At 35.9% G+C, this 12,774-nt stretch overlaps 1 protein-coding gene across 1 annotated transcript; it reads right to left on the bottom strand.

Annotated features, from left to right (window-relative positions):
- Positions 1-502: 502 nt before the first annotated feature.
- On the bottom strand, positions 503-9,673 carry LOC113314413 (syntaxin-71-like). Its single transcript, XM_026563211.1, has 9 exons — positions 9,367-9,673; positions 9,147-9,272; positions 1,776-1,947; positions 1,575-1,660; positions 1,377-1,445; positions 1,253-1,297; positions 1,089-1,151; positions 926-1,002; positions 503-809 (listed from the first exon to the last, which is right to left on the bottom strand). The coding sequence occupies exons 1-9, from the start codon at positions 9,520-9,522 to the stop codon at positions 794-796; spliced, it is 810 nt and encodes a 269-aa protein (XP_026418996.1). The 5' UTR covers positions 9,523-9,673; the 3' UTR covers positions 503-793.
- Positions 9,674-12,774: the final 3,101 nt, after the last annotated feature.

The following is a 12,774-nucleotide window of genomic DNA, read 5'->3' on the forward strand; positions in this document are numbered from 1 at the left end:
TGCTTGAAGTTTAACGGGTGTCATAGATTTTTACAGTTTCTTGTAAAGGCATGTTTTGTCCATTTCTATTCATTTTTAGATTTTTAGAGGTTTTGTCTGCCCTTTAGCTCTCTAAAAAGTCTGGGACCCTCGGATCCCCTGGTAATTACTCGTAATTACTATGTTTTTGGCTCTAATTTTATGCCTTAGCTAAAAAAAACCACAAGGCACCGTACCCGGAACATTGGTTTATTCCTGGTCGTGTTAATCTTATGCCATACAAATGTGATCCTTTGGAAGTGTCTGTACTAGAAATTTTCAGGGGAAAAGGATACGTGCAAAACTGCAAATAGTTTCTCGAGTAGATTTTTTTTTCTTTTCGTTTGGGAGGTAGCTAATGTACACCCTGGTTTTGCAGTGGGCGCGCAAATTTGCACTCGGTTAACCTGGTACATTTGCCTATCCAAACAAAATAGTTTTGCTTAGTTGATTTGGGAACCTGGGGACTGTCTCCGAGTCTGAGTATTTAAATTGGTATCACATTCAAGAATTCAAACGACCAACATGGGCTAATAAAGATAATCGAGTCATCAGCGTAGTGAAGGGGTAGTGTGTTGTTACATAGAGACATGTCCAAGACATAAAAGCACAAATATACAGACATTCACAAACAGGAAAGAAAAAAAAAACATATCTCAACAACAAAAAAACATGTTTGAAACTAAGAAAACTGGCTTTAGACAACAAACAAAATAAGATCAATAACAAGCCAAACTAAGCATAGTAACAACTCCAAACCAAATAAGGCTCCCTTTCATTTCTTCAATACACTGCAAACAAGAAAGATTCCTCAGGACATATTTCAACCAGCATATAGTAGAGTAGATAGATAACTAATAAATCAGGTAGTGTTGACTTCTCTATCCTTGGAAAAGAAGAAACTTACTTGTATAGATAGGCAGCTATCCCGAGGATTATACACAGCAGAATAATATCAATGCAGAAATTCCTACTAGACCTCAGCTGCAGCAAAAATCAGATAGTACAGCATTTATTAGAATGGTTGACAATATAAACAGATTTCAACAGTCTAAAAATTACTCAATTACCTGGTTGACAGTATGCTTCAGTCTGACGTTGGTATTCTTAAGGTCAGAGCTAGCCCTATCCACCTGTAAAATACACATCAGATAATACATTGCAAAGTTATGTGCTCTTCTTGTAATAGCATAACTAGGAAGAATAGAAAATTTTCCAAAAACAAACTGCGCACCTTCGTATCAATTTCATCAACCAAAGGCACTTGCCGGTCAATTTCCTGCACATATCTTCAATCAGTCATTGTGTTCTTTCCTCACATGTGTCTGAAAGATACCATGTAATACAATACCACTAACCTCATTCATGTCAGAAGCCATATTTTTAAGGGTATCCAACCCTTCTGCAATAACATCTAAACCTTGATCCTGCACAAAATATCAACATTATACAATAATGCACAAATTTACAAAGGAAAAAAAAAAGAATGCCAATTCAGGTTCATAGAGTCGAGCACAAAATAATAAAAGGAAAATAGATAATTAAATAGCACTTGCCTGCCTGATTTTCCGCATTTCATACTCTCCCCTAAACTGATTTGACTCTTCTGTCTGCTTGTAGAAATCATCATCAAATCTTCCATCTGCATAAATAACGTAAGAAACTTACCACCACATACTACTTAATAAATATAAGAAATAGAAAGCATAGAACTCTAAATATAAGAATGTCGAGATGTCACAGTGAAATCTGATCACCTGCTGTAGAGTCAAATTTAATATCCTGCCGAGATCCTGAAGCTGCCCAACCTCCGCCTCCACCTTGTTTTGCACCGGTCGTAGACCCATCTGGTATGGCTTGAATTCTCTCTTGCATTCCCAGGACCAAGTCATTACGAGTAGCAAGTTCTTCTCCTGATAGCCCTTTGACCTGTGATTATCCAGACTTAATATTATTAGCCTAACGAGGTCATACAATAACATAGTTCACAATTTTAATCCATAATATGACAAAACAACACTACAAGTTTTCTAATGTCATTTATACTAGTTTCGTGTTCAAATCAAACGGATGAAAGTGTGCCAAATTTTCACTGTGGTGCAGAAAACAATATTTGCCCAACAATACCTTAGCCACAAAAACAAACTAAAACATAAACAGGCCAAATGCAAGAACAACCATTTTGAGTCCCAGATTCACAAAGATCTGCTTCTGCCACATGCTCATACAATTCAGACAGGCAAGAAAACCCATTTGACCTTATCATCTTACGTATACTACATACAAGCTAAGTACATAATTCTACACTTTCCAAACACACAATGCAAAACCAAAACTCCATCCCCATATTGGGTTTCAGACAACAATTCAAAAAGGTTTTCCTTAATCATTTCATTTTCTTAACCAGGTTGGCTGCATATTCAAAATGGCCCTAAGCTATGTAGGTTCAAAGTCATCGCAGTACTCGAAATCAATACCACATACTGCCTCTTACAACCCCCAAATTCAAGCATTACATCTTATTCCACTGACAAAAACCCCAAATTCACAGAAATTTGAAATTCAAATATAATCATTGATATTATCCCCTAATTGCTAAATCCCAAAAAAAATTAACATTGGCAAGTATTAATGTTGAAATTAGAAAGACAAAATAAGAGGGCTAGCCTTCTTAAGCGCTAACATCTGCAACCTAGGGATTTCCCCAAGTAATCTGGCTTTTTCTTGTTTTGATTTTTGATTCAGTCGAAATTGTAAAGAGGCGCAGTGTATGTATAGTATATAGACAAAACGTTAATTCCCCTTCTCCACTACTACTTGGCAGAGTTCAGAAAACAATGCTTTTGGAAACATGCAAAATTGCATTAACCGAGTTCTTGATAAGACAAACATGCCTTCACCTTTAAATGACATTATCAAAAAATTTCCTAAAAATATACCATGGCTTGGTTTCATAAGCTATTTATCTCAGACAGATGCAAGTGTTCCATATCTTCATTGTTTTCGGGAAAAAAAATTTGTTCACAACGCCTTAGCCACAAAAACAAACTTACGCATAAACAGACTACATGCAAGAACTACCATTTTCATAATAAATTTTTGATGGGGCTAAAATTCGAAGGGGGCATGGGGACCAAATTTGACAGTTTCTAATTAATTTAAGTTACGATCTTATACTCCCAAATTACCCCTTTCCGAATCAAAATAATCTTGTTAGATATGTAAAAATAATAACTAACCTAAATTAAAGTCAACAGAAACTGAACGTAAAAGGGAAGGGGAAAAAAACGATATCACATAACTAACACTTTTCCTGTTTTGTTTAGGGTTCTTCGAGTTCTAAAGGTAAGTTATTAATCTAAAAGCTCTAACAAACCAAACCGTTTGATTTTGCTGCTTTACGACTCATTGTTGTGCCGAGAGGTTCATATTGTTCCTTAAGGGATCAGGCATCAGAAACGAAAACTAAACATTCAACGGAAGCTAATGCACATAGAACACACAAGACACAAAGATTTACGTGGTTCGGCAATGGCCTACGTCCACGGGGAGCAGAAATTCACTTCATTCATACATCAGAGAATACACAATGCACATGATACCCAACACCCATTCTTATTCTTCACATTCTCAACTCCCCTTCAAATTTCTCCCAACTCTCCCTGCCTCAAAGCCATGAGAGGATCTACATCTTTCTAATGGAGAGATTACTTCTCTTCTCTGTGAGGAGATGTCTACAACCTAAGGGTTTAGACAAGACTAGTGTAGATGATGTAGATACCTATAACCTAAAGGTTATGCCTTTATTTATAGGCTTACAATACTTCGATTAGGAAACCAAGTTTTACTCTAATTTAGGAAATCTAAACTAGAAACTAGCTAAGATAGGAAACACTTACTTAAATAGAAGTCTAACCACAATTCTAAAAATCAGTCAAAACTGATTTAAGAAATCACACTGATGTTTCCTAAAATCTTGCCAATATCCAACAATTCTCCACCTTGGCAAGATTTCTAGGACAACTTCAACTTCACTATTCTCTGATTTCTCCACCTTGGCATGAAATCTCGACATTTACCTTCCACGCCTTCATACTCTACTGCCTTCAATCACCCGAAGGTGTCAATCATCCGTAGATGCTTCAATTCCACTAAAGGACTTCAATACTTCACTCACCCGTAGGTATCAACCATCCGAAGATGTTTCACTTCCATAAAAGGACTTCAATACTTCACTCACCCGTAGGTGCCAACCATCCGAAGATGTTTCACTTCCATAAAAGGACTTCATTTCTCCAATCATCCAATGATGTTTTCATACTTCAATCATCCTAAGATGTTGCAATGGTACAACTTCCAAAATCCTTGTGTAAGGTTCAAATGTGTCAACTGACACCAACACACCGTATGGTGTTTCAAATCCCTTTTAAGGATACAATGTGCTTCAACATGTGCTTCACAAATTCAATCCCATATCAGGGATGCAACTGTGTCTAAAGACACCAATACACCAAAACGGTGTAACAAACTCAAAAGACACGATTAAGTCCGGGAAGGCCTTACTCGAATTCCACCACTTCTTTTGCTACTTAGCTAATTTCTCAGCAAATCCAATTATCTATGAGTTCTTGACGCGTCTTCAACTTCATAGATTTTCACATGCACATATTCTTCAAACTTGCAAGATTCAATTCTTTGCACATTTGCTTCAACTTGTAGGATATAGTCTTTGACTTCAACTCACCACTTCACTTGTCAAATTCGAGCTCTTTCCCCATCCTACTTCTTCAAATTCCAACACTTCGTCTTTCAATGCGGAGTTCAATATTTCATCACATGCAAATGTATGGTGTACCCCCATACTGACGAAGTTTTCTTCAAAAGATGAAATAATTCGTACCTTACAAAGATGCAGTCTTTGCAAGTTCCCAAACATCTGTGTGAACACGTTCCAGTTTTCCATATGTGGTGATATTTATGATATTTTCATATCTTCAAAAACTGGAAATGTCTCCTCTAAGCTTAATTCTTTCTCCACCTTCACACAATGTTAGCAAAATCCTAAACTGCATGATTCTGCTTTCTTCAACTTCATGCCTTAACTGCATGAAGTAATCTTCAACCGTATTAGATTGCGCACTATCTAACACTTTTACTTCCATATTCAGCAATACGGATTTTCATTCTTCAATCCTTTTATCACTGCAACTGTATTGGAAAAACTTTTTCAACACTCCAAGTTTAAACAACTTTAAACCCCACGGAGTCAAATGGATCTAATAATTTCAGATTCTTCTTCAAACTTCGGTACACACCGAACAACTTCAAGCTTCTCGAGCTACAGCTAAGTACTTCAACTGAATGCTTAACATCTACAACTTCAAACTCCAACTCTTAAAAGTCAGAAAACCATTCTCTAGAGAATACCTATGATAAAAGCATTCAAACACTCGAAATTTCCACATATTACTAGATTTTCCTTTTTCAACGTTCACGTCTGAACTTGAAACTTCTTTCCTTGTTTTCCAATGCACCACAAAAGGCAATTCACATCAATTCACATGCTGCATTCTTCAAATAACTTGCGATTTCTTCGCTTAACTATATACTTCACATGTAGTATTGTACCTTACAATTGTGAAGTACTACAATGGTACCTTGTTCCTTGCAACCAAGTTTTCACCTCAAAAACGGAACATATCCATACAGCCGATCTGTTTTTTCACCACGGTCTTGCACTTCTTCGACTTGATGACTTCAAAAGGTAAACACCTTAATTCTCATATTTGCGGTGTTCAACGGTACGAGAAACTCTGCTCCTACAATGTGTGTAAACAACAAAAGCTTGCAGAAATTCAATCCTCGTACGTTTACTCTTCAGGTAAGTTACTCACTCAACACATTCAAATAAACCCTTCTTCAATCATATACCCAAGGTGTATATGCCAAAAATTGTGTCGACTTCAGCTTCAATCGCTTCTCTTCAAAACAGAACAAGAAACTACAGCTACACCACACACAATATCTCCATATAGGAAATCTATTACCGCGTCCTCAATCGATCATTAACAATGCAATATGCTTATAGCTACCAGCTTCAAGCACTTCTTCAAGAAATTAAACTCTTCACCTAGAATTCATCAACCTTCCACTAATGCCCTCGCAACACTAATACATTCAAACGATCAATAATTCTCACATGAAACCAACTAATAGGTTTCTGCAATCCTCGCTACACCATGCAACTGAGGCAAACTTGAGTTTTAATTTCTTCAATTTCTTTGACTACGTCAAGGACAACATGATCAAACTAGTGACAACCGATAACATTCACAATTGTTCCCCTTGGTACTTCGAACAATTCTAAGGATCTTTTACGAATTCAATTTTTGCATCTTAACCTCTTCCAACGTACAAACCATTCAACTTGTACTTCAAACATGATTCTCTTGTTTCCTTGCAACTTGGCTTGCAAAGCAAGCACATTCAAGCGGAAAACCAACAAGGTATTCCCAAATAGTCCACAAAAGTCTCAAACAAACGAGGTAAAGAACTAAAAACAACCAAACACCTTTATCAAACTAGTTAATAAGGTTAAGAAAATACTCACTCGAAGCTATGCAAAATACATAGGGTTTAAGCCTCAAGAAGTATACCAACGTCAACTCCTTCTTTCATGTAGAGCTTCAACTTCAAAAGTGTATCAATCAACAATCAACAAATGTGAAACACTTCAAATACATTCGTTTATGAGTAATTGATACTTCAAACGGTGCTTGTCAAATCAGAAAAAAATCCACCTCTTTACCTTGATGCAATTCAGACGACCTTGTCTCCAAGATTCTTCACATGAGGCTATACAATGATTTTTTGAATTCCAAAGTAACTCTGATTTCAAATCGACATAACTTGATTCTACAACATGCCTATTGATGCATCTTCTTCTAGGCTTTTACTTCAATCTCCAAGTATGTCTTCTTCCATAAATCCTCCCACGTTTTTTGACGAAACTGTTACCACTTTGCACCATAGTTCTAAAACTGTCACCAATCTTCACCACAAGTTTTCAGAACTATCACGATTCTTCTACCACAAATTTCAGTCAAAAAACGTCACCTTGTCTTTGTGTTTTTCTTCAAATTTGACATCTTCTTTGATATCTTCACATACCGTTTCTGACCCAATTCAAACGAGCAAACCCTAGATTTCAAGAACCTAGACCTAAGCTCTGATACCAGTTTGTTGTGCCGAGAGGTTCATATTGTTCCTCAAGGCTTCACAGGATCAGGCATCAGAAACGAAAACTAAACATTCAACGGAAGCTAATGAACATAGAACACATAAGACACAAAGATTTATGTCGTTCGGCAATGGCCTACGTCCACTGGCAGCAGAAATTCACTTCATTCATATATCAGAGAATACACAATGCACATGACACCCAACACCCATTCTTGTTCTTCACATTCTCAACTCCCCTTCAAATTTCTCCCAACTCTCCCTACCCCAAAGCCATGAGAGGATCTACATCTTTCTAGTGGAGAGATTACTTCTCTTCTCTGTGAGGAGATGTCTACAACCTAAGGGTTTAGAAAAGACTAGTGTAGATGATGTAGATACCTATAACCTAAAGGTTATGCCTTTATTAATAGGCTTATAATACTTCGATTAGGAAACCAAGCTTTACTCTAATTTAGGAAATCTAAACTAGCTAAGATAGGAAACTCTTACTTAGATAGAAGTCTAAACACAATTCTAAAAATCAGTCAAAACTGATTTAAGAAATCACACTGATGTTTTCTAAAATCTTGCCAATATCCAACACTCACGATTAGTGACATAATCTTTGGAGTTTCAGTTAGTAGTAACCTTTTTATTATCCATTATGAGCTTTCTACTCGTCCCATATTATTCATTATCTATACCACACTCTGATTACGGAACTATTTCTTTCTTTTTTCCTGAAATGCTGATCTATCCGATGCTACAATTTGGCTGGTCGTCATAAACTACGAAAGTTAACATAAATATAATCCAAAATAAAATCAAACGGCTCATAACTACGGGACAACCCTGCTCTAATATTCTTTCCCTTTTATAGGGAATTTTTAAAATATTCCACAACATGTTTCAAAACTACCATTAATTTAGGAGAACAAAAAGAAGCAGTTAATAAGATTACCAGGATTTGGAAAAGGGTGATTTGGAAGTATAAGATTGTAACTTAAATTAGTCAGAAACTGTCAAAAAATTTGGAGAACAAATGTCAGCCTATTATTGGTCTCCCCATGCCCCCTTCGAATTTTGCCCCCATCAAGAATTTATCCCCATTTTCAGACCCAGATTAACAACGGTTTGCTTCTGTCCTATGCTCATACAATTCAGACAGTAAAAAAACCCAGTTGACCCTATCTTCTGTGGCTACCAATGCAGAAGAGTATAAGCGAGTTTGTGAACTGATTATGCCAGGTGCAAACAACTGGAATTCCCAATTGGTTCCAACTTTATTCAATGAAGAAACATCCAGATTAGTTCTCAAGATGAAATGACAAATGCAGGGATAAAATAGATTGTGTTGGACTCTTACAAAGAATGGTTTCTTTACGGTAAAATCTGCTTATAAGAAACTGTATGAACTCAAGACCAATAAGCAGGAGTTGCCAGTTGAAGAAACAGAGAAATGAAGGCTGTATGGGGACTAAATACTTTGCCAAAAATTAAGCACTTCTTATGGAAGTGAGTGTCTAACAATTCTTAATCGAAGTGTGAGTGTCTAACAAACTGTTTGCCAACTAGATTCAGGTTCCCTCGGGTTTTAGAAGGAATAGAAACAAGCTATCTTTTCTGCAACACAAATGAAGAAATCTTAGAGCATGCTCTATTTGGTTAAGATTTTGGAAGAACTATCTGGTTCGCAACTCAAAATTCATAACAGACACCGTATCACAACCAATACATTCAAACATTATGTCTTCGTGTTGTAACTAATACCTATTGTTCATTACACTAACGATACCTATTCAAAATTCCAATAAATTTATCAAAAGTATGCCCTAATTGCAAAATCGTCGAAGAAAATAAAATTTACATGCATCAATGTTGACCATGAATCTAGAAAGAGGGCTTACCTTCTTAACCGCTAGTCTCTGCAACTTGGGAATTTCCTCAAGTAATCTTGCTTTAGTTCTACGAATCTCAGCATTTATAGCAACAGTTGCAGCTCTACTCTTCCCGTTGGCAGCATCTTCTGCTTTCTGTTATAAAAAAAAGAAATCCCCAAAAATTTAAAAAAGAAAAAAAACCCTAGAATAAGAAATGAAAACAGATCAATAAAACTACAACAAATACCTGTAAAGCAGCTTCAATATCAGATTCAACAGCAGAGTAAAGACGAGCAAATGCATCTTCACCAGATACATTAGAGTCCTTTTGTCTATCAATATCATACTTATCATATTTCTTACAGATCGAATCAACTCGAGTAAGTATATCAATCACACTCATCTTGAATTAGCGTTTGATTATGAAATTGATTAGAGAGATTTTGAATCGGTTTGGACCGGGATTTTTCTTTGTGATCGTGGTAATGGAGGTGTGAAGAAAAGAAAGGAATAATTTGGTGACGGAAATTGTGACAAGACAACAGCCTGGCCAACGAGAATTTGTGTCTTTTGTTTTGAATTTCTTTTGTAAGGGCTGGTCAGGTTACCCGGTAGACATGACGGAGCAGGTTAAAGTGGGTAAATTAAACGGGGGCACGGTCTCGAATTTGGGTTTTATCCGGTTCATTCAAACCCGATAAAATAGGTGAATCCAATGCCAATGGAGAGGGCAAATAGATAAGATTTTACCTAAATGCCACCCATACTTTTCTTAAATACCACCTACGATTTAAAAATAAACTAATTTTCTACCTAAATTAAAGTGGGTAACAAGACCTCACGTCCTTCTCAAATTCTCAAACCTAATCTAATACGACTGTAGCTGCCATCTAGCCTAGACCGTCACTATCACCATCAGTTTATTATATATGACATGAAGATCTTAATAATCTGTGAAGATGTAAGTTCAATTATTTTAATTTTAATTTTTGATGTTAGGTCTTCATTTTATATTATTTTGATCGATTAAGTTTTAAATTTTTAATATTAGTTTTGATGTTAATCATAGTCAAGATCACAAGTTCGATATCGGGAATCTATTATGTTCACAAAATTTGTCTGATTTCAATATTGAAAGGGATTTCCCAATTATGTATAACTTGGAAATTTTGTAATTCGATTTGTGGATACAATCTTTCCGCCAACAAAAGAAAAAATTTGAAGACAAAAATCAGAGATATGTAATATTGTTATGAGGATGGCGATGATGTTGACAGTAACCATTGTGTGTCAGAAGAAGGTGAGTTTTCGTTACCCTCTTAAGATTAGGTCTAAATTTTTTTGTTTTTAATCTGTGGGTGGTATTTAGGAAAAGTATGAGTGGTATTTAGGTAAAACCATAGATAATCTTTCAATTATCCTTCGACTATGGACTATTAAAATAGCAAATAGGAATGGCAAACTCTTAAACTGGAGGGTTCAAAGGTCGCGACCAAACTTGGTACATGCGGCTAATCTTGGGCCGCTCGGTGGATGCTTAGTATGGCGGCCATGTCAGGTTCTCAGGCTTCTGACGATTTTCATTTGATTTCTTATCTACACGTTATGTATGGCACTCTTTATCTCTTATACTCCTTTTAAATTCCTCTCGTATTTCTCTTGCACTCCTCTTAAGAACAAAATTTAATTTGATTAGATTAAACATCAAGAAATGAGTTAGACAGCATACTACTTGCGTATTGATTGATATTTAGATTAACATACGCTAACACTAACGATACTACATTTAGGAAATTCCCAGAAATGCTATCCATGTGTGTTTAGTGCTTTTGAAGTGGTAATTTTGTATAGGCGCTACAATTAGAGTTTTAGCATTCAAAATTTTTGCATTTGGGCGTTAACTTCTCCGATTATATTTCAATTCTTTCTACTTCTTTTTCACCTTCTTTAGTTTTCAGAGCTTCATCTAGTCGACGCACTTCTTCACGAAATCTAGGATATTGGCATTATCTCTTTTCGGTTTCTGATTTAATGATTATTTTAATGCCTGGACAACCTAGTTGTAGATACTTAAAATACATCCAAAAGCACTGCAGTAGGCTATATATGGTTATCCATGTGTAACGTAATGAAGAAACCATTTTTGCTTGCTTACACAATGTCTCTTTCCCTTTCCTTTCATTATGGGAGTACATATCGATGGGATTGGTCAAGAATTCTTAGGATAGATAACTCAATTAGGTAGTGAATAATTAGGTAGCAATTGAATTTGCAAGTGAATGTTAGTTCAAAAATTGTCTTTTTATATAAAAAATCAGCTTTGTAACGGTGTGAATTTATTACAATTACAGCTACACAACCGCTTATACTAATTGGAACAACATGATATCAACGAATTTATTTTTCAGAAACAAAAAGTTGTTTTGGGGTTTTTCTATATAATAGAATCCCTTTTTCGGCATCCACATGTACTACTCAAATTATTTGTACACAATGTACGAATAACAAAAAAAAAACAAAAAAACTAAAGGTATAAAACAATTTGGTAAGAAGTTATAGTTTGTTGTTTTATCTTCCTAAGAACACAACTGAATAATTTTAATGGCGAACACGTTTGACAGTATTGATATACAATAACGGTAATAAAAGTCATTGTCGTATGATGAAGACTGTTCGAGATCGCTTGGATTAATTGGTGGTGTTAATAACACTGAGAATTTCTATATGGACGCAATAATTACAAGGAAACAACGATGTCTCAATATAAAGTATGGTAAAAAAAGAGCCATTTATTCACGTTGAAGCATACGAAATATACTTAATCGTTCATGCATTCAAATCCTTTAAAATCCTAAGTCATATGAACTCCCACGTCGCACGGTGAGCGCGACACCATCTTGAGAGTTAATGAGAAAAGAGCTTTTGGTATTAGTAAATCTGGTGAGGACTCTTGGTAGTACTCAATTGGTCGCAATACTAAAAAAATGACACTATGTTTACACCCGGATTTTAACAGCCCGTTTGTAACTCTGTTAGGGAAAATGTGGGTGTACCTTCCTTGCGTGCTGATCTACATCCAATTTATTGTATTACACTTAGTTTACACTGAATACTTAATTGGACGTTACTAACGCCCAGTTAGGTGGACAATACATACGTTGGTGTTACTTGATAACCTAGCGGAGTAAAAAGACCTAACGGAGTGTTCGTATTCTATAATGGTTTTCTTCTGCATTTTTTTTCTGCTGCAAACCACCGTTCTTCCCCCATGAGAGCTTTTCTTCTGCGTTTTTCTTCTCCAGCAAACCACCGTTCTTCCACCATGAAATACCAGTTATAGCATACCAGCACCGTTCGTATTGATATTCGTAATCCCATATTTTCCTCCTTCCATACTTATCTACTGCAAAAAAAAACATGGTTCTCCCACATGAAATACCAAGCTTGAATAACCAAGTCACCAAGCTTGCTAGGATGCTCAGACTTTAAATTTTGCTACGTAAGCCCTTTTATATGCAGTTGAGATCTAAAAGACTCTTCCACGTATGGTGATCAATAATTGAGTGATAGTGATTGTGTGATTTTGTGTGGTTGATTCAAATGCAACAGAAAAGGTAAATCCGGGTGTATAATTTAGGGTTTCTTCTGTGTTGAT

The sequence above is a fragment of the Papaver somniferum genome, chromosome 9 (genome assembly GCF_003573695.1).
Source record: "Papaver somniferum cultivar HN1 chromosome 9, ASM357369v1, whole genome shotgun sequence".
In the NCBI taxonomy this organism is placed as follows: Eukaryota; Viridiplantae; Streptophyta; class Magnoliopsida; order Ranunculales; family Papaveraceae; genus Papaver; species Papaver somniferum.